At 35.3% G+C, this 22,298-nt stretch overlaps 1 protein-coding gene across 1 annotated transcript in view; it reads left to right on the top strand.

Moving 5' to 3' along the window:
* Positions 1-22,298, top strand: part of CFAP47 (cilia and flagella associated protein 47) — a gene marked incomplete at both ends in the record, with an annotated part of 308,599 nt that overhangs the window by 199,847 nt on the left and 86,454 nt on the right. Inside the window, 4 exons of the mRNA XM_084279564.1 lie at positions 1,822-1,919; positions 12,727-12,902; positions 15,114-15,221; positions 19,547-19,658. Of these exons, the coding sequence (XP_084135690.1) occupies positions 1,822-1,919; positions 12,727-12,902; positions 15,114-15,221; positions 19,547-19,658 (494 nt within the window). The remainder of the gene's footprint in view (positions 1-1,821; positions 1,920-12,726; positions 12,903-15,113; positions 15,222-19,546; positions 19,659-22,298) is intronic.

Consider the following 22,298-nt stretch of genomic DNA (forward strand, 5'->3'; position numbering starts at 1 on the left):
GCATATCAAACTAGCCTGAACAAAAGAATAGAAAAGGAGGTAAATTAATACAGGATGTATTCAGGCAAGATTTAAAGAAAGAGGTATAATTAAAGACAGTAAGATACAGATACAAGGTATGATGCAGAATAAGGAACTGCAACAAGGAAAACAGGGGCTCTGAGAAGAGTTGAGGCCACAGTAGAAAAAAAAAAAACCACAGTAGGAGCTCCCAAGGTTAATGCTGTGGTAAAACAGAACTTTTAATGTAACTCGCTAGTGTATAATTCAGGGAAGTGTGAGTAGGAGGGTTCATGTTATTTTAATGTCATAGAATATACTGATAAACAGGAATGCTGCAAGGATTTCCTCTGTATATATTTTTAAACAACCATTTGTATTTACAAAAAAATTGTCATGTAAAATATTTGTGTTGTAGAGATCAGGCCTTATGATGAGAGACGGTAGGCTCAATCTCACCTATCCAAACAAAATTGAGGGGTAATTTTATTAACATTCATGAGTATGGTCTAAATACAGGAAAATGCTGGATGCTTAACGCTAGATCTCTTCAATCTATCAGAGGAAGTAATGGAAGTAATTACAAGATCTTTTGGTCAGAAATTGAAGCAAATCTAATGAAAATCAGAGATTAGACTCATATTTAAATGTCTTTCAATGCCAGTAATTACCCACCAGAACAAACTGCTGGTAGCTATCTTCAAATCAAGACTCAAAGTCTATTTCAAAGATATGCTTTAGCAAAATAGAGATTGCATGCCTGAAGTTGCACAATGACTCTGCGTAACTGTACAGAATTTAAGTTATGTTATGTAGCAAAGGTCATATTAAAATAAGTTATTTTGATTTAATCTTCTTGATATAACATAAAATTATAAAAATAATGGACTACCAGTATTTCAAAGATCTGCTCACCTATGCATCCCATGATTATCAATAGTAAACACATCCCTGCTTCTGGCCTTAATTGTAACATTCATGCAACTTCCAAATATTTAAGTATTTCATAATTATCAACATCATCAGAATTTAAAATCTAGCTTTATAATTTCCTGCATATACATGTGTGTCATAAATAGGCTTCATAAATTATCTCAGAAATTCAAAGGGAGTCTCTGATGAATTTCAGCTGTTGTACATATAGTAAGAATTTCTCATTTTTTGCCCAAAATTTTGCTAGTCATTAATAACAGAGCTTAGGATAAGATAGATAATGAATCTGATCTAATAGAATAATACTGATGCATGAATGTTTTGATACGTGTATTTAACATGTTTGAGCATTCTCTGTCTCTTTAAAGCCAACTTCTTTTGTTATCACAATGAAACAGTGTGTCCTATTTCAAAACCTGATGAAAAATGCATTGCAGTATAAGTCAATGTATGTTCAAACATATATTTGAAAATTGATTCTTTGTAACTGAAAATTTGAATTTGTTTAAATTGTAGTTTTGAATCTATGGTGGATGAACTTTTGTTAAGAACAAAATTTGGAATGTTTTTTATCATTGTCTTTTTTAAGAAATACAGTTATGAATCGATATGTAAAATTCTGAAACAATGGAAACTAATTTGGCAAAGTGCTATTTCCATTCAATTTGTGTATATATTGATTATGTTACTATTTTGAATCCAGTCAAGAAGGAATTAGATAATGTAGTTGGTTGACAGCAGTTAAATCAGCTCATGATTTGCTTTGTCTCAGTATGAACAGTGACTGGCATTTCTGATAAAAGTCCAAATTTCTCATTGATTTGAATGCTGCCAGGATTGATCTCCTCATGACATGATTTGTAAGGCATTTTGTTCTTTTTAACATAGGAGGAAGTTTTTCAAATTGTGAAGTGTGGTTCTCCTTAAAGATTAACAGCATACCTACAGCACCAGAAAGAGAGATAGATGTGAAATGCAGAGCTCTGGTAAGATTACTCTAAATGTTTAATTTTTTTTCCTACTACATTAGAAGAAAAATGTAATTTTTATTGTTGCTCTGACTGCTATCACAGCAGATTCATCAATTCTATTAAGTGACCACACACAATCACTTTTTGAATAATGAAACTCAGTACTTACTAAGACCTCATTTAAGCTCAGTGATATGAACTAAAATAAATCCTTGAAAAAAAGTGTCGTCTTTATCCTATTTGAATAATTATATTTTTATTATGCTGATATCTGCTTCTAATTTTGGACCACAGATAAGGTTGAATTCTATAAAAACCTGAAGCAGTTTGTCTACAGTGCACAACAGGAGTCTCTTTTGTACTCTCCTTTCCTTATGCATGTGAAATTATTATTGTAATTTAGATTTCATTAATCACTTAAATTTATTTAATCATATCTGTATTATTAGATAAATACATGCTTTCACTCTCAAAAATTAATTAAACTGTTAGTTTTGAACTATTGCATCATATTTAATAAGTTGAATGGTTTAAATTGCTTAAGTACATAAAGATAAAGTAACTGTTTAGTATGTTTACTTAATTGTTATTGTGGTTTTTTCTCCAAAGAGTTGCAATTGTGTTTATCTTTAAATTATACTTTGTAAGGTTTTTATTTTCAGAGCAATTATTTTTCTTACCTTCTGTAAACGGATATTTGCTTTATCATCTAGACATCCTGCTTTCTGCAGGACACGTAAGCAGCTAAGAAATACCGACTTTAATAATGGATGCTGGTAATAGTTTCTATGAATAGAAATGACTGGCATGGTATTTTGCTGCAGGAACATTTTTGCAAATAAAAATATGTGATACAAGTATTAGGGGACTGCGTCTTCCAGTAACAGATGCTGGGAAGGGAGAAGAGTTTCCTCAGTTAATTTTACATGGCAGCATGTGTTTATGTGAGGAGAAAAATCCATACCAGTAAGCATTTGTCAAAATATATTAAATATCATTATTCATATATCACTTCCAGTATGCTCTTTCTTTGAAGTGGAGTATCCTGATTGTGAACTTCTGTAGTACTAGGAATCAGATGGCAATGTTTCAAAAGCCTTGGTGTTGGGTGAGTGTGGTGGTAGGGAGGTGTTTGGCACTAGTAAGAAATGCAAAAGCTATATTAGCAGAAATTGTGATATGAGACCCTGAAAAATGTAGTGTAGCTTTTTATCCTTTAGGATCATGCATTTTGTTCCAGCATTTTCTGATCTGAAAATAGTCTTAATATGGTAAAAGGAAAAGCTAGATTTAAAGTATAGTATTGACTCTTAGCGTAAAATAAATTATCAAGGTGCATTTAAACTCTGCCTATAATTTTTAATCTAATTCAGTATGAATATTTGCAAAAAACACAGTAAAATCCAACATAATTTTACATTGTATGGAGCACTGAAATTCTTGACCTGAATAAAAAACCCAAGCAAGAGAGTTATCAAATGGAGGCTAAATTATTAGAAATACTAGAATGTGAGTGAAAACATTCACAAATATATAGCAGCTGCTAAACCCCCCTCTCTTTCCTACAGATGCTTGAATAAGTTCTGTGTCACAACAGCAGGGAGCTAATGTAGATCACAAAATGACACGTGAGCTGTCACTAACTGCAATTCAACAAAAATGTAAAGTTTGATGTAAACCAAGTAATTAGAGGGGTGTTCCATCTTGGCTAGGTGAATGGTCATACGTGTGAAAAATAACTGGCAAGTGAAGAAAGAGAAGCCATAACTGCTGTAGCTAACCTTGTAGCTTATGGATCAAAACAAGAGGGTGTATTTAACACAGAAAGTCCCTAGAAAAAGATTTGGGTTGGGTTTTTTTGTTTTGTTTTGTTTTTTTTGTTTGTTTGTTATTAGTTTACTCACTGATGGTGTATGGAGTACAGATGGTATAGCTTAGAGATTGTATAACTTACAGAATTAGATTCTAAAGTACCATCACTGAAAGGAAAATGGAAGGTTTGAACTCTGTTCCTTGAATATACCTCTGTAATGATTGTCTTTCTTATCACTGGAACTTATGCTAGATTTTTAGCTCAAGGCAAAACATGGTTGTGTACAAACACTGTATATTTGGGTTTATTATTTGTTTTGTGGGGTTGTTTTTTTGTTTTTAATAACAAGAAGAACCTGAGAGAAAACAGTGAGAATTTCTCAAAAAAAAAAAAAAGTACGGAAGTATAAATTTTAAAATTAAGTTTGGAGGCTCTTAGAAGTGATGTGTGAATTTTTCTGCAGAAATATAACCTTTAAATCTGTCCTCCCATTTTTCTGAGTTGTCAAGAAAATTGGTGGTACTGCCACTAGTGTTCCCCTCAGTGATTAATGTGAACTTGTGAGTAGTGAGAACTCACTGCTTTCCTTGTGTAATACAAAGAAAAAGGAAGAAGGTCACTCTGTTGTTAATTCCATGCCTATTAATTTTGTATATCTATATAAAAGGAAACTGTATTTTTACTTAAGACTCATTTGGCAGGGGTAGCAATATCCCTGCTTCTCCAAAATAGTATTGCTGTGTTCCTGTGATCAGAACACTATTTAAAAATCATAGAATCACAGAATTGTAGGGGTTGGAAGGGACCTCCAGAGATCATCGAGTCCAAACCCCCTGCCAAAGCAGCTCCCCAGCTCATATTGCACAGGGAGGCGTCCAGGCGGGACTTGAATATCTCCAGAGATGGAGACTCCACACCCCCCTGGGCAGCCTGTCCCAGGGCTCTGTCACCCTCACTGTGTAAAAGTTCTTCTGCATGTTGGTGCGGAACTTCCTGTGCTCCAACTTGCAGCCATTGCCCCTTGTCCTGTCCCCACATACCACTGAAAAGGGCCTGGACATTTCCCCCTGTGTCCCACACTTGACATATTTATAAAAATTAATCAGATCCCCTTTCAGTCTTCTTTTCTTAAGGCTGAACAGCCCCAGTTCTTTCAGTCTTTCCTTGTAGGGGAGATGCTCCACCTAAAGTTATTTGAGAGAAACGTGGAATAAAAATTAACGTTACTCATTTCACGTAGAAAAATATAGTACATGCATATTCAGTAATTATTGATTTATATATTTCTCTGGGAAGTAGAAAAGACGCTTCACAAAGATTTTTAAGAATTCAAAGGAACCGTCTGAGAAAGCAGCAAGCATTCAAAAGCCAGTTGGCAGTTGGTTCCTGAATATTCATTATTCATTCATTAAATAACACTTCCATTTATTATGAGTTTGTACATTTGAAGGATTTTTTGTGTTCTAAATGCAGAATAAACAACCATATGTTTTTTAATTTTAGCAGTTGAGAATTATTAACTATATTCAACCATTGACAACATTGTAACAATTTGCAATTAAAAAAAATTGTTACTGTGCTTTACTTTGGTGTTTATTGTGGATTTCCTGATGGGAAACAGTAGTACTGAGGCTGAATTCAGGCTGATAAATTCAGGTTCATTATCTCATATTATTTGGAAAAAATAGACTGTAACAGTTACTTTGCCTTGCAAATATTATAATGGATTTATTCAGGCTCTATTAGAGGTCAAGGGCCAATTCTTAAGTTTTTTTGTGTAGAATGTCCAAAAAGCTGGCAGATATTGCTTTCAGCACACTTATTTTTTAGCAGTTATCTATTTCACGGAGAAAATTCTAAGTGTATATTGCTGGTTCACTGAGTCAAGAGACCTTCAAATCCATCCATATATTTGAAAAAAAAGCATTGACTGTCTTGAGAGGAAATATCTAATATGTGAGCTCCGAGCAGGATCTGTACAGCAGGAGATGAGCCAGAAGGAAAAGTCTGTTTTGAACAGTGAATTACTAGTTTCTGGTTTAATAAAACCAAATGCCTGGAAGGGATTGAGTTTGGTTTCCACGTAATTGTGGGGACTATAGGTTTTGTCTATTCTCCTCCAAATCTTTCCTTTCAAATCCCTGAGAACCACGAGTGCTCAAAAGTTAGTCATGTAACTCTGAAACATATGTTGCTGGCCCCCGCTTCAGCGAGAGTTGTTCTTGCTGGGTTGAGACTTGTGCCACTGTTGCTATTTGCAATGGCCCCCAGGTCGGTGCCGCGAACGCGCTGCTGCCGTGCTCCTTGGCAGTGATTTCAAAAGATCACTCTCTCAGTCTTCACACTTAGCAAGATGTTTGCATGCAGATCTAAGAATAGGCAGGGTGTTTCCATTTCTGGTTCTAGTTCTTTCCAACCTTCAAACCTCCTTGTTTTTGTCAGTTGTTAGGAAAATGAATGCAACAGTCTGTTCTATGTGAACCATGCACAGCAGATGGTGACTGTAGGATGAATATAACAATTGAGAAACACTTAATGGATATTTACCCAAGTTTTAAAATTGAAATCTGAGTAGGATACATTTTACTGTACAAAAGATAGAGAATGAAATAATGGTTCATGTCTGGATACATGGATATGCTAGAAAATAGCAGTGACTGTAATACCAGTCCTTTCCCTCACAAAATGATGTGCCAGTTACACAAAAGCGAGCACATGGGAAGATGGAGAGGTCAGTATTTAAAGGGTTTTATATTCTTACTCACATAGCCATGGTTCTCTTACAAAAACTTTATTCCATATCTTTCCTGTACCACCACATACAGAGGGAGAGGCTGCTTTCTTGGTGACAGTAGAACTAGTTGGACTGCATAGAGAGACCCTGAGAAGTGCAAGGGTCAGCCTTAGCTCAGACTGCTCTAATTTTAGCTCTTTCAGACGTTCTAGTAGCAGATATAAGTCAGTAATACTATATTTTGATGTTATTAATAAACACTGTTTGTGATATAGTGAATTTATATTACTTTTTAAAATACGAGGGGAATCTGTGTGAGAGAGGTTACTAATACAGATACTTCTAGGATGTCACATACAGAAGACTAATGCCGCATTTGTTGTATGACACAATCTGTGAGTAAACTTTAAGGACTTAAAAGTTAACTTTGCTTGGAGAAGCAACTAACATTGGGTATGCTTTCTTTTAAAGTTTATCTGATCTTTTGAGTCATAGTAAAGCATAGAACTAGATAAGTCTTAAAGACACTATTCCTTCAGATTTATTTATATATACTTTTGCTTTAGGAAAAATTATGAACATTTAAGTTCTTTTTGCATTACAATACTGATACTTTCTGGCTCCTGGGACTGCAGAAATATGCCAAAAATAAAAGTTGGGTTAAAAAATCCTAGAATTTGGGATAGAAAGGTTTTTACCCAAGACATTTTACCAGCTTGTAATTTTCAATTCTTGGAACATGCGGGAGCAAAAGTTATTCTCAGTACAAACCTTGAAAATTTCAGTTTTGTTCTAGAACTCTTTCTACCTCTATATGTTTTGTGCCAGTGATGATTGTGATATCAGTCTTTTAAATTGCAAAGAAACATACTTCCTTAAAAATATCGTTAGACCTACAGAGTAAGTAGGTCTCTCAGGACACACCAGTGACTACAGGCCTCCATCTTGACTCTGTGTTGCTTGCCACAACCCTCTGGGCTCTTCCATTCATCCAGTTCTCAATACAACTCACTGCCCACTGATCCAACCCACACTACTTAAATTTCTTTACAAGGATGCTATGAGAGAGTTAGAAACCTTGATGAATTCAAGGTAGACAACATGCACTGTTCTGCATCCACCTAGCTGGTCATGAATTATATGAATCACAGAATCATTAAGGTTGGAAAAGACCTCCACAATCACCTAGTCCAACCGTCCCCCTACCACTTATATTACTTACTAAACCATGTCCCTGAGTACCTCATCCAACCTTTCCTTAAACACCCTGAGGGATGGTGACTCCACCTCCTCCCTAGGCAACACATTCCAACTTTTTCTGAGGAGAAATTTTTCCTCATTTCTAACCTGAACCTAGTGCAACTTGCAGCCATGGCCTCTTGTCCTGACCCACCGCTCACCACAACCTCCTTTCAGGTAGTTGTAGAGAGCAATAATGTCTCCCCTGAGTCTCCTCTTCTCCAGACTAAACTGTCACAGTTCCCTCAACTGCTCCTCGTAAGACTTGTGCTCCATACTCTTACCAGCTTTTTTGCCCTTCTCTGGACATGATCCAGGGCTTTGATGTCTTTCTTGTAGTGAAGGACCCAAAACTGAACACAGTATTCCAGGTATGACTCACCAGAGCTGAGTACAGGGGGATCATCACCTCCCTGGTCTTGGTGGCTATGATGTTCCTGATACAGACCTGACAGAAAGCTATCAGATTGATCAGGCATAATTTCCCCATGGTGAACCCATGTTGGCCATTCCAAATAACCACCTTCTCCTCCATACCCATATTAATAAACTCCAGAATAAGCTGTTCCGTCACCTTTTCAGAGAAGTTTATTTTTACCAAGTATTTCTGAAAGTCTTGGAAGCACTGGAATACAGGCAGTGCTGGCCACGGCCTTTTCCTTGTCAGTTCTGAGTGACCTCTGATACCTCAGCATTCACTGATGTAATCTTCATCATGTTTGTAGCTTCATGGCAGTGGGAACTTTCTAACCTTACCACATCAAATTTTCAATCTAGGACGATATTCTCAATGGTGCAAATATTGCTTTCATTGTCTAATAGGGTAAATTAAACACTATTAGACTAAGTTCCTGGAAGCAATTCTGTTGTTTCAGTCACTGGCTTCATTATGGATATGGAAAAATCATAAACACTCACCAGGCCTTCCAAAGCCTGTTGTAATCAATTGTAATTATGAATTTACAGCACTTTTCCAACTTCAGATAGCACTTGAAAACAAAACAATGGGACCATCTGAAAATAATTGCAGCATTTTGTCAAACCGTTATATGGGTAGATAAAATTACCTCAGGATCTAAACTTTGTAGTTTTGTATATATTGACAAAGATTTGCTTACTTAACCTGATGTCTGATATTCACAAAGATCTCTGTGGGTAAGATTTAGCCTAGATCTGAGAGAAATGACTGAAGAAAACAGGGGTTTTTGACTGTTTACCTGGTCAGAAGCTATTTGGAAACAAAGTATCCTAAATTTTACATCTCTCTGACTTCCCTGAAAGGACTGGTTGTGAACAGTGGTTTTCACTGTTGTGAAGTTGATTTTGGACAAGTATCTCTGTGTGGTGACATGCTTGAAGAAGAACTGCATATTACCTTTCCTATAGCTGACTCTCTGAAAATGCAGTAGTAAGTGGTAGCTTTATTAACTTCATTATCCAAGAGCAGTATATTTCTGACTTCTTAGAAATGTTGCATTTTCTAGTGCTTTTATTAAGTGATACTGACCTTAAGTATTTTGTTCTGGCATTCTGGATGTGACCACTTGTGAAGGGGATAGGAAATCCTGGAAAAGAGAGGGATGTCTCTTTTTGAGAGATTCAGCCTGGATTTACTGAACTGTCAGACAAACAAAATAGTCCTATTGAACAAAGACTGTAAATACATTTATTGATTTCATTCACATATATTTTCCACCATTGACACCTCATATATTACATGTAGTTGCACATCCAAGTGACCTAGAAGAATGATGAAAAGCTGTATTGAAATTTGTCAGTTGCTGAGTCACGCTTTCCAAAAATGTTGTTGACAAAGTAGATGTAAATGTTTTTCCTGTAAAACCTTCTGAAGATTAATTTGGTCCTTCGTTACATTAATGCAGTAGCATATATCTCCTTCTAGATTGGCTGTGGCAATGGAAAAGATGGAATCAGCTGTGGTAAGCCAGGTTACTTTATGTACGTGGCAGTTTAGGGAACAGACCTGATCATGGAAAGTGCCAGAGGTTGGCTAAAAGTAGCTGTAATTGATAATTTCCTCATTCACACTGCTGGATCTGAAAAGGAAATCTGCCTCTTGTCTCAGAAGGATGGAGAATTATTGAGCTTCTCAATATGGAGCTTCACATATATGGACTCAGAAGTGGTCTTGATTGCAAATGCAAAGGAATATTCATTAACATGGAAGCAGAGTTATTCCTTCCTCAGTTATGGGAATTTTGGGATATTAATTTGACTTTGAGTCAGTCCGTATCCCTTTTTTGGGTATGTTTTTTATAATTATCTTAATGTAGCATTTCTCTTGTAATTCAACTTGTCTTTGCTACAACAACTTCTATCCATAACAAACCAGAAACATTATACATATGGACAAAACTGGGATGTATGGAAGTCCAAATATGTGCATATTTTTTAGCCCCTTAGTTTATCCTATATGTGTTACACAGTTTTGTAATATCACTTTGCTGTGAGTATCCCAATGTGCATGGTTTCTTTTCATGGACCTGAAGACATCATATATGGCTTCAGTCACAGAATATAGTGCTTTTGCAGTTCCCTTCTTGCCTTTGGTTTTGGAAAGGCAATTTTAGCAATCATCTATTGCGAAACACTGTTTTCTCAATTTGCTTACTTGGTTCAATGTCTAGTCCATATTAAGAGGTTAACAGTGCAGTATTTTTTAGTCAGTGAGATTAAAATTATTGTAACAATTTATGAATTAAACGTCTCTGTATTCTGTGTTAGGGCATTGTTACTTAGGCACTAATGCACATTTCAACCCAAAGAAATTCAATCCAGTCCGATTTTTAGATGTAAATTTATATGTAAATTTTCACCTGAAACTCATTGCACTCTTAGCCTCTGATAGTAAATGTCCTTTGCATATTTTTCTCTTCTAGTTATTTATTGTACTGTAGTAGTGATAAGAATAGATTCCTTACTAAGGAATCTAAGTGGAATTCTTGTTGCAAGAAGCAGTTTGAGGAATGAGATTATTTATCTTATTTTTTTTAACTTTTACATTTTCCATCTATCAAAATGTTTATAAAAAACATGACACTGAAATGTAGACCTAAATTAATGACTATCAATGTGTTTGGAACTTGTCTATGATGTTACTCCTTTGCATTCTTTCTGGTAAAATGGTACTTTCGGGAAAAAAAATACTCTTAGCAATTGCATGGACATTTTGTTATTTTTCCTACTACAGTACCTCCATAACAATCCTTTAAGGCCTACAAATAGACAATATTTATACCGTCTGTTGAAAAATACACATCTCACATTGTTAGCATCCATGAAGTAGCAGATCTCTGAAATGTTTATAGCAATTCCAGGGCAATTTCATATGAAATTCCAGGGAAATACATAATTTTAGGCATTCATTTTATGGTGGCAAGAGAACTTTGTTTTACGTTAAGTCAATGTTGGCAATATAAAATCTCCATTGTGTACAAGGTGACAAAGGTTTCTTTGATAGTTGCTCCATTTTTTCCTAAATAAGCAGTCCAGTATTTCCTGTTTTCTGTAAAAGCATTTCTTCAACACAGCATGTAGATGTTTTACTACAAAGTTGTTATGAAGCCTTTAGCAATAAAATGGTAGATAGATTTAGAAATTTGTTTACACTGGTAAAAACTATTAATCTGAGCTTTAAAATATTTTATGGCAAATTTGAATTCCATCTTACTGATGGAAGGCACTTGAAAGATTTAAATTGTTGATGTAATCTTGCCATCTGTAGAACATTAAATGTTTTTTATGTGTGTTCCAGTAGTTATTTTCTATAAATGTAAACATATACAAATTTACCAAGTCATAGGCAGCCTCAAAATGGAGCTGGGTTGTAAAGAAATTAATGTTCAGTTTTTTAGTGTATTATTTGTTTTAATAGAAATTTTATCTTTTTCCATATTGCAATTCAATTTGAATTATTTATCTTTTATGAAAAGGAATCAGGAAAAATTTTGCTGAGAGCTAACATGATATGTTTAAAAAACGCTGCATTTTGAAAATTAACTGCTTGGTTAGAGCAAAGGAAACAGATCAAAATAGGGATAAATATAGATTCAGAGATATAAATACATATATTTGACATTGGATTTTGCATATTTTATATAGATGAACATAGGCAAATGTAAGTATTTTAAACTGCAGATTTAAATTGTGACGATGGAATTCCATCACAAATATATTCCTTTCGGTCTGTCTAAAGTGCTTTTTTTCTTAAAGTGTATTGATACTTACACACATGAGGTACACAGGATGGGTTTACACTATGTTTAACCTTAGGACTGCTGAAATAGAGCAATGTTTCAAGGGTTGCTCAGTGATGCAAAGCAGGAGCTGGGCAGGGTGATTTACCTCATTCCTGCTCATCTTAAAGCTGTTCTACATGTAAAGTACACATATTCATCCAGTAACTGGAACTTAATGTGGATAGTTGTAGTGTTTTCCAGATGGTCAAGAAAAGATGGTCCTTGTCTGAAGGAGTCTGTTCATAGACTTTTAATGAAAAGATATATAGATCCCTAGTAAGGAAAATATCAAACAGGAGTGAGAGAGGAAATGTTTATTGTGGTTGTGTTATTTTAATGATAAGTAGTATGATATAACTTAAAAATTAAGAGGAACAGATCTTGCAGAATTCAGTGTGAATCATTTGCCAGCTTGCAAAATGGACATCTGTCTGTGCTTGGCTGTTGAGAGGTGGTTTGGTGGATTTACCTGGTTGGGGCTATAGCAGGCCTGCCTGTAAGGTGTATTTGGAAAGCCTCAGCCATATCTTGGGAAGTGAAGTAGCTTCTTAGAATGCAGACTGGCCAGGATGACTTTTTTTGTATTTGTGACATTAAAGGGTTTACAATTTGAAGATTGGCTGACATGTTTTTTCCTGCAACTTGCCTATTTTGGGTTAGTTCACACATCAAACAAAGGTGCAGCATGTATTTGAGTAAGTGTAAGTCATGAGTAAGCATCTCACACTTGTTTGAGAAAGATCTTTTTTTTTTTTATGTTGTTTTTTTTTTTTCTAGGATACTACTGGAATTCGTATTCCCCTCACTAATCCTTCAGATAAAATTCTCCAGCTCAGTGTGGTGTTGGAGAATCAGTCACTTTGTGGACAAAAGGCTTTCACTCTTAGACCCAAAGAAACATTTCTGTATGAACTAAAGTTTTCGCCAGCTGTTGTTGGCACTTCAGATGGACGGTAAGTTGCACGGTTTTGATACTTGTGATTGTGGCTCTTGTACTAAGACATGAACTACTTGCATTTAAGCCTTTGTCATCTGATGAGATATCACCCTAACCCCCCCTCCCAAAAGTAATAAAATGAATTTAAACAAAAATATCAAACCTTAAATGTATTATATCCCTAAGAACAGCTGTCCTCTGAGGGGGAAAAACTGTCTAGCAGGCAGTAGTATAACACCTAGTTACTCTAGCTCACTAGAATTCAGCAGAAAATGCTTTAGGAACTTACTTAATGTAAGAAGGTTCTCTCTGAGGATTTCAGATGATCCTTTGTTTTGTAAATTTGTAAGTTCTGTAAAGGGAACATTTACAGGTTTTCTACTCAGGGAAGGAATGAATCTGTAATAACATCACCAAAACCAGTTAAAGAACCCGTTAATAGTCTTCTTGTAAATCCATTTAGCTGATGGATGCTTCATTAAGTAGTAATGATATACTAAACAAATATAGAGTTTAAATTACTGTTTTTTTATTAAATTGGAAATCTCAATGAAACCATACAGGTAATTGGCAATACCAAGACAGATGACGTCTTGATCTTAGTTTCAGCTAAACCAGTTCAGCAAGCATCTCAAGAATGCAGAATTGCAAAGCCTTTTTTACTAAATTTGCTTAGCAAAGCATTAATTAGTTGAATTCCTGATTGAAAAGAAATTCCTTGTCTTTCAGTGATATCAATTGAGTGGCAAAAATATGGCAATGGGGAGAATGATGGTTTATGAGGAGAAAAGAGAAGTTTTTTTTCAATTTGCTTGTGTTGATTTTTCCAAAGACCAGGATAATGGCATGCATCATTGTACTGTACAGCTTTCAAGCAACACTGTTTTATAAAAATGAGTGCTATCATATTAGTACTTTTTTTTCCTGTGGGCATTTGTAGAAATCATGCATTCTGAAGCTGTGAATGAACACAGACCTCATTATTTCATACTGGATAATATTTCTGGTACTTTTCAAGTGCAGAATTTCCAAATCATAAAAATAAAAGTTTGTTTTAACTGGCAAAACTTTGGATCAGCTGATTGGCAGGCTTGAACTTAGGGTAATATATGCGAAGATAACATAACACATATTTGTACATATTCAGTGCAATTGTGCAGTACTATACTAGAGAGCTGTCTGATAGGTGCTTTAAATTACAGTAGCTCCCGAGGACTACAATTATAGCTGGACAGAGGTGCTTCCACACAACAACCATGCTTTTTTTTCAGAAGCCATGCTACATGTCCTTTCCTGTGTTAGCAGCAGCATAAGCTGGGAAGAAGCGTTATAAAAGCATCTGTGGCAGGTGTACCTCTGCAAATGGATGATTTTTTGTGAAGCTGTTTAACCCTCACTTTAAAGGCTCTGTTGGCACAGGGGATAGTCTGGAAGCATGAAGTCATGGACACAGACTATCATTTAGAACAAGAACTGGTCCTTAGTGGGTCACAGGTTTGCTTAGTGCATTTCATGTAAATGTTGAAATGCTCACAGTGCTTTGGTTTAATGCAATTATGAATGTGGTATTCAAAAAACCCCAAGAAATAGAAAAAGAAATCTGCAACAGGAAAGGACTGTGTTAGAATGTCTGTCACAGAAATATACTGCTGTACATATATCACCTAGCAGGAAGCAATTTTCAGTCTTGACAACATTTGATTGTATATCAAAACAGTATATTGAATATTCCTTTGAAGCATATCTCTTTGTTGTGCTCATATAAACGTGTCTATATCTATTCCTCAGTTTTCATCACTAGATTTGAAAAGATTTTTGTTTTTAAAATAATGGGATACTATTTCTATTTCTTTGTCCTTTGAGTTAAAAATGGCTAAAAAGAAAATATCGTGACATTGAAATTAAAGCTTGATCTTGTAAGTTAGCAGATGAAATGCTTTTTAGTTGTGTTTTTGAAAAGAGCAAAAAAAAAAAAAGAACTTCCTCCCCAACAACTTTTAATGCTAAAAAAGTTAAGAAAGTTGAAGATATGTTGTGTCAGTTATTGTAAATAGTATTATTTTAGGTTGCTGAATTCAGATACCAGCAAGAAGTATTGTGGAAAACTGGAAGCTAATTAATGACTTTCTGTATTGAACTCATTAAGTTTTTCCTGAATTTTATTCTGTACATTTTTAATTGCCTGCACAACAGCTGTGTCATATTAAACTTATGTATCTGTTTTTAGTGTCATTTTCCTGTCAGATATGATTGGAGAGTTCTGGTATGCACTGAAGTTGATTGTAGAGGAACCATTACCAACTAGTCTACCTGAAATAGAATGTGACCTTGGAAAGTAAGTATGTAGTTTGTAGCGCTGAACTTGATCACTGTTTTGAAGTATCATGGAACACATGAAGAGTTTACATCAAAAAGCCAGAATAGTGCTGTGTATGTACTATAGAAGTTAGCAGATAATTTCATAGATATATGTGTAGATAGGTGAAATTCTCCTTGTAGAAAAGCAATTGAAATGGGATTGTAGTCTATATGTAGACTTCCTCTGAAATCTTTATATAGAAATCACTCTGAAAATACTGCAGTATCTAATCATAAAAGAACGGTAATACAGAGTTCTGTGGGATTGGTTTATTTTCCATTTCATTTCTCTTTCTGAACTAGGAATATATCTCACAGTCCTGCTTTACAAATGTTTGAAGAGCAGTTATTAATTTCTTTTAACTTCTGAAGAAATGGCAAAGTAATATAACTTCTGTCCTGCAGATCCTGCAAGTAGACATGGTTGGAACACTGCAAGTATTAAGAAAATTAACTACTTAGACCAGACAAAGAAATTATCTCAATTTGTGTCTTCCTTCAATATAATTGCATCTTGCATTTCAATAGAGTAATTTTCAGTTCTGACTTCCAAGACAGAAATCCAAACTTTCAGGATAAGACTTTAAAGAATGCCAGAATTTCAGTAGCGCTTTTCCACCTATTACCTCTGCTTAGTAGCAGGTCCTGTGGACAAACTGCTCTTCTGAATGCTAAATTATATTTACTTCTGTATATCTTATCTTTCACTAAATCTAAAAAATAATACACATTTCAGACCAAGCAAAAACATGTTGTTGCATGTAGAACATGAAATTTTACCTGATTAAAGTTTTGTGAGTGCATATATTCTGCTGTTCATATATGATGCACAGACCAAAGTTAACTGGCAATGCCTTTGTTACTATGTTTTCCTAAAGAAATCAATAGACCTGGCCTTTTCCTGGTTTTTACTTTAAAATTCTGGGCTGACTGGAGTAAAAGCCATATTTTTCCTCTGCTATGTAGGCTGATACTCTTAGGAGTTAGAAATAACTTAAAACTTTTCCATTCAGACTGTCTGATACTCATAATTTAATGTAGCATGCAGTACCTGTGAACTATTGGACTGGCTGAGAATGTCAAATCATCCTTTCCCAAATAAAATATATGTTGGAAAGGATTAGCTCCATTAGCTACCACACTTGCCTGTCAAAGCTATCATCTCAAGTTCATCGAATTCCATATTTTGTTTTTCAAAATGAGATTTCACTTTACAAGTAGATGCATGTTGTAATTCCTATGCATGTGTAAATGAACTACATCTTTCCTGGGCAGAACATTGTAGAAGAACAAAGTAGTACTGTTCAATTTAATTATTAGCAACAGCAGCAACAACAATAATATAAAGAGGAAATTAACAGCAGTCCATTTCAGATATATATTTTTATATATATTATTAAACAGAATAACAAAATTTCCTTTTCTGTTTGTATTTTCTGCCATATAGATTTTGGTTTCATAAAGTCTTCTGCTTTTAGTTGTTATTTCATGCAACACACTCATTTCCCCATAAATTTATTTCTATTGTGTCATCAGCATAATGTCATCAGCTCTTCTTCTTGAAGTGCAAAATTTTGGACAATGGCAATTGATGATGGCATTGGGGTTGCAATTAAATCAGTGAGAATTGCTCTAACTTCTGAAAAAAAAAGATAGCACAAGTAAATGGGCTGCATTAATGTGTGCTGAAAACATGAAGTCAATGCAGGTGTTGCCTATTTAAGAAAGGTGTCACTTTGGTTTGTTTCGAATGGGTGTACTTCCTTGCTATGTTTCCAGAGATGTGGGCTGCAAGCGTCATAAAATGTTTTTAAGCATTTCTGATTGGTGAACCTTTGTAGTTCTTTAAGAGACTAACTTCCACTCTACCACCTTTTCCTTGAATGTGGAAGAAGCATTATTGTATCTGATATCCTTCTAAGAATAATGCTTTTCATTATGTGCTTGCTGCATTCTTTTTGTGATCGATCTGAAAAATTTAAGTATTTGTGTCCTTGAAACATCACTTGGAACTGTATTAGGAGCTAAGAACACGGTGATACTCGTAGAATCAATTTCTAACCAATTCTTGAAATAGAAAATAACAACTTCTAGCAGTTTATCTCTTAATCCTTCTTCAGATACCCTAACATTCTGACTTTATCACAGTCAGATCTGCTTTTTGTTTCTGTCAAGGTAGATGTAAAACATCCTTTAGTATATGCCTCTGAGGGATTAAACCTTCTCCTTGATATTCTCCACCTTCCTTTATCCACCCTGTTGTGAGCTCTGCAGTGGAGTCATTGAAGATGAGTCAGTAAAATGATGTTCACAGTGGTCTTGAATTTACTGTCACATGCAACAACTTTTTCTGGCATAACCACAAAACTATGTTGGGTGGCAGAGGTTCTTAATGGATTTTGATCACTTGAAGAACTTGTAACAGTCAAATGCTTACTGAAATTTCAGGTATACCAACATCCTTTTCCCTTTGGCAAAACATTATGTATAAAAGAGGCCAGACAAAAAAAGTAAAGCCTAGAGATAATAAATTTGAAAAATGGGAATTATCATGTGGATCTGAAGTTCTTGTGTGAAAGTTTCTGGTATTTCTCTACTCTCTGCTGTTGAGAGCTCAGTGATACAATGCTTTGACAGTGTTAGTTAAAAACAAGTCTGCCATTTTTCTGCAGGGGATTTATATCAATGGGTATGATGGAAGGAACCCACATGCACCAAAGTTTTAGGGGCTGAAGTCACAGTTGTAAAGCTTGAATGTTGCTTTTTATATTTTCTTTTTCCTTACTGATTTAGCTATCATTAACTGACTGATTTTTTCCAGAGGTTATGTGGAGTAGTTGACCTGCTACAGCTTTGACTAGAGGGAATATCCATTAGATAGATAAATCATGGCAAAACCAATATATGAATCTCATATTTCAAGATTTTCTTATTTACTGTTTTCACTGATTCACCTTGAGTCTCTTTTCTGTGTCCCATGGCATTTTAATGAGAAAGTGATTTATGGTCATATATATATATCTTTGTTAAAAACAAATAATATGTTATTTTTATCAGAATAGAGGAATTTTGAGGAGTCTCTTGAATTCTTCTTGAAAATTATGCCCCCTATTTAAGGTATCTTGTGCTTGTTTATTCTTTAATTAGAAAAGGACAGTCTGATTTAAAGAATAACATTGAGGTAGTCAGCATAGGCCAATCTTTGTTCCAGGATAGCCAAAATGCTCATTAAAATACATAATCTGCATGTGCAACATAATGATTCATCATTATGTTATAATAAGCAACACAACAATTGTAGCAAACCCCCCCAGATTTTGAGTCTGTGCAGAGGAAGGAAGAGGATGGAAGCAGGAAGCACTCCATTGAAGTGGCTGGTGTGGTACAGTAAGTTTGTTTTGAGATCTCAGGATTACAAGATGATCAAGGAAAATAATTGTCTGGTGGCACTACATCAAAAGCTATTGGCAGCACCACTCAATTACAAGCTTTTCCTGTAAACCATTTCTTACACAAAAAGGAGTTACAGATATAATTTATCTGTATCTTTAATTTCTGTCCAGTGCTTTTCCTGAGGAAGACTATGTGTCCATGGACAGACTGGAGAATACTAAGACATTCTTAAAATTTTTGTACTTTTTGGAACCAAATTTTTTTTTTTTTGTTGGCCTTGGCACTCTTATTTCAGCAAAATGTTTTATTCCAAAGTTAGATTTACAGAAAGTAAAGAAAGAAATGTGATACATAAATCTGCAAATTGGGGCCTCGGAATAAAGGTGAAGCTGCTGTATCAAAGCAACTGGGATTCATTTCCATATCTTCCTATCTGAAAATTAGGCATCACATTTAAGGTGTTAAGTCTAGACTCCTCCTGTAGACAATGAAAGTGATTCCACATCTTAGAGATGTACATTAGGACCAATTCTCCCTGAAAATTTTTATCTCCTTGTTGGGAACTGAGAGAGCTAGATAGTCCTTTTAGCCAGCTATCTTGAACTTTCTGGCAAGTGAAGTACAGCAAGACGAATTCTGCCCTTATGAAAGACCCAAGTATTAGAATGGCTATTGCCATCTTTAGTAATTATTAATAACGCATATTAGTAGTGCTTTTATGTTAATTTTATTTCTAGTAATAATAATTGAGAGTTAATAATACTACACATGTCTATAATAGTGCAATAAAACATAATTCTTATTTTAAATAGTAATCATTTTCCAAGAAAAAAAAACAAGTGATCAATAATAAAATACAATGGAAGAAATTTTGTAATGAATAGCCATTGCATATACTTTTATTTCCAGGTGGACTCGTCTATACATACCTCTGTCTAATCCTACACATGAAACTCTGGAGCTGGAAATTGATAACAGCAATCCTAGCAATTTTTCAACTGAGACTGATCCAAAACACCCTGTAAGTAAGATTTCTGTTATTTCCTAGAAGTGATAGAAGAGTGCCTTTTCAAAACATACTGGCTATCAGACTGTGGGTTCCGAACATGCAATATAGTCTCAAGGATTATAAGCATTATAAGTATATGTTCAAGAGATTTTGTAGCTTAAGGATGAAAACAATGAAGCTTGAAAAATGGCACAAACTAAAGTATACGTGGTTTTTCCCTGGAATGCTTTGTGGAATGATTTTGAGATGGACTGCAGTGTTCATTGCAAATGATATTCAGGAGATAGAAGCAGAAGTTGTAAAGAAACCAACTACATTAGAAATCTCACAAGTTTCTATGAATCAACAGAATAGGTAAATATTTAGGTTAATAGATAAAATGTTAATATAAGAATAGAAGAATATCTAATAGTCATGGCTGTTACTACCAACTTGCAGGATCTGTGAATAAGAATTCAATCAATTTAGCCACAAGGAAGCTTCAAACAAATACCTGGAATAATTTTATTCTCCAGACTCACTTTTACACTGAGACTAACTTCTACTGATAAAAATCTTCGTCCTGTTACTGTTATGTATACTGTTTTTCCCTCCTCCATTACAGAAGCCCTTCCACGTTACTGCCTAACATTTTTGTCCTTTCAAGGACTGAGAGCTGTACAGATGGGCTCAGCTTTCGTATTTTCCTTGAGATTGGCTGGAGTTCTAGATGCTCCAGATCCTGAAAAGTGTTTGTTATTGACCATTGATAACTACCTAATAGTACATGTCCTATAAAGAACTCTGAACATTATTAACATTTAATGCTCTTAAGTATTTGTCCTTTTTTATTATGAGGAGATGAGAAAAGGGAGGACAAATGCATAGAAACTCTGGTGCAAGAGGTTCAGGGATGCAAATATAGAAACTTTAACGTGAAAAAAAGAAACTGAGGAAACATGTTGTGGAGGGGAAAGAAACGGCAATTGCATCTTTTCTAGAAACAAGGTAGTTGGCATAGGGAAGACATAACACACCAGAAGTCTGTGCTGGTATTCAGTGAGATCTGGACAGGTTGGAGAGCTGAGTAGAAAGGAACCTGATTCAACAAGGGCAAATGTAGGATCCTAGACCTAGGGAGGACTAACTCCAGGTGCCAGTACAGGTTAAGGGTTGTCCTGCTGGGAAGTATCTCTGCAGAGAAGGATCTGGGAGACCTGGGGGACAACAAGCTCTCCATGAGCTAGCACTGTCCCCTTGTGGCCAAGGAGGCCAATGGTATCCTGGGGTGCATTAAGAAGAGTGTGGCCAGCAGGTGGAGGGAAGTTCTCCTCTCCCTCTACTCTGTCCTGATGAGGCCACATCAGAGTGCTGTGTCCAGTTCCGGGCTGCCCAATTCAAGAAAGGCAAGGAACTACTGGAGAGATTCCAAGGAAGGGCTATAAAGATGATGAGGGGACTGGAGCATCTCTCATAGAGGAAAGGCTGAGAGATGTGGCTCTGTTTTGCCTGGAGAAGAGCAGACTGAGTGGGGATCTTATAAGTATCTAAAGGTGGGTGTCAAGATGTCAAAAGGATGAGGCAAGACTTTTTCAGTGTTGCCCAGTGACAGGACAATGGTGAACAGGAACAAACTGGAACACAAGAGCTGCCACCTGAATATGAAAAAAAACTTCTTTATCTTGAAGGTGAGAGTGAACTGGGGTAGGCTGCCCAGTGTGGTTGCGGACCACCTGCTCTAGGAGATCCTGCTTTAGCAGAGGGGTTTGAACTGGATGATCTACAGAGGCCCCTTCGACCCCACTACCATTCTGTGATTCTGTGACATACATCAGGGTTGGTTTATTTGTACAAACTGATATATGGGTCAGAGAGAGAGGAATATTTAATAAGATCCTAAATTAAAGCTGAGAAGGTAGAAAACTGATTGTATGGGGAAAATAGAGGAATGTCATGTAACCATAATACGTGCATTTTTTACATTCAGAAACTAAACAGCTTTCAGCTTCATATATTGCAATAGAAGACCAAATGTTATTAAAAGAGAGCTCTGAAGATAATAGCTAAAGATCACAGTCAATTACTGAACTGTCCTATATTTTGCATACATAGATTACATTAATATAAAAGTATAAAACATGAAGTATTAATTTTAGTCTGTCTTTTATGTCATGTGTGTTAACACATCTTCATACATTAGGTTAAAATTCAACAAATTCTGTTGCAAATCATTTCATCAATTGATATTTGAATAGGAGCTAAGAAGCCTAATGGGCACAAACTACATTAATCACCTACAACTATTATTTATTTTACGTTTAGGTCATTGTCACAGAAATAGATTAGATTTAATTATAGTGACTTTTGGCTTCTGAAGATTGCATGTTACCTTGTCCAGGAAATTAAAAAGAAAAAAAAAGTGATCTTTCATCTTTCCTAATTTATAACCAGAGATTCACGTATCACCAACAACTACATTATATTGCTAGAGAAAAGACAGATTCAACACTAACTGCAGTAATTTTCTTTCTTTTCTTCTTAATAGAATACTCAGTTCTATATATTGTTGTATGTGTTGAATTCTGAAATGTTATTTGTGAATTACAGTAGTGCTTTGAGTTAAAGGGTAGCTTTGGTGAATTTGGTATAACAAAGTACCTATAATTTAAGCTA

Source organism: Gallinula chloropus (assembly GCF_964237585.1).
Source record: "Gallinula chloropus genome assembly, chromosome: 1".
Classification (NCBI taxonomy): Eukaryota; Metazoa; Chordata; class Aves; order Gruiformes; family Rallidae; genus Gallinula; species Gallinula chloropus.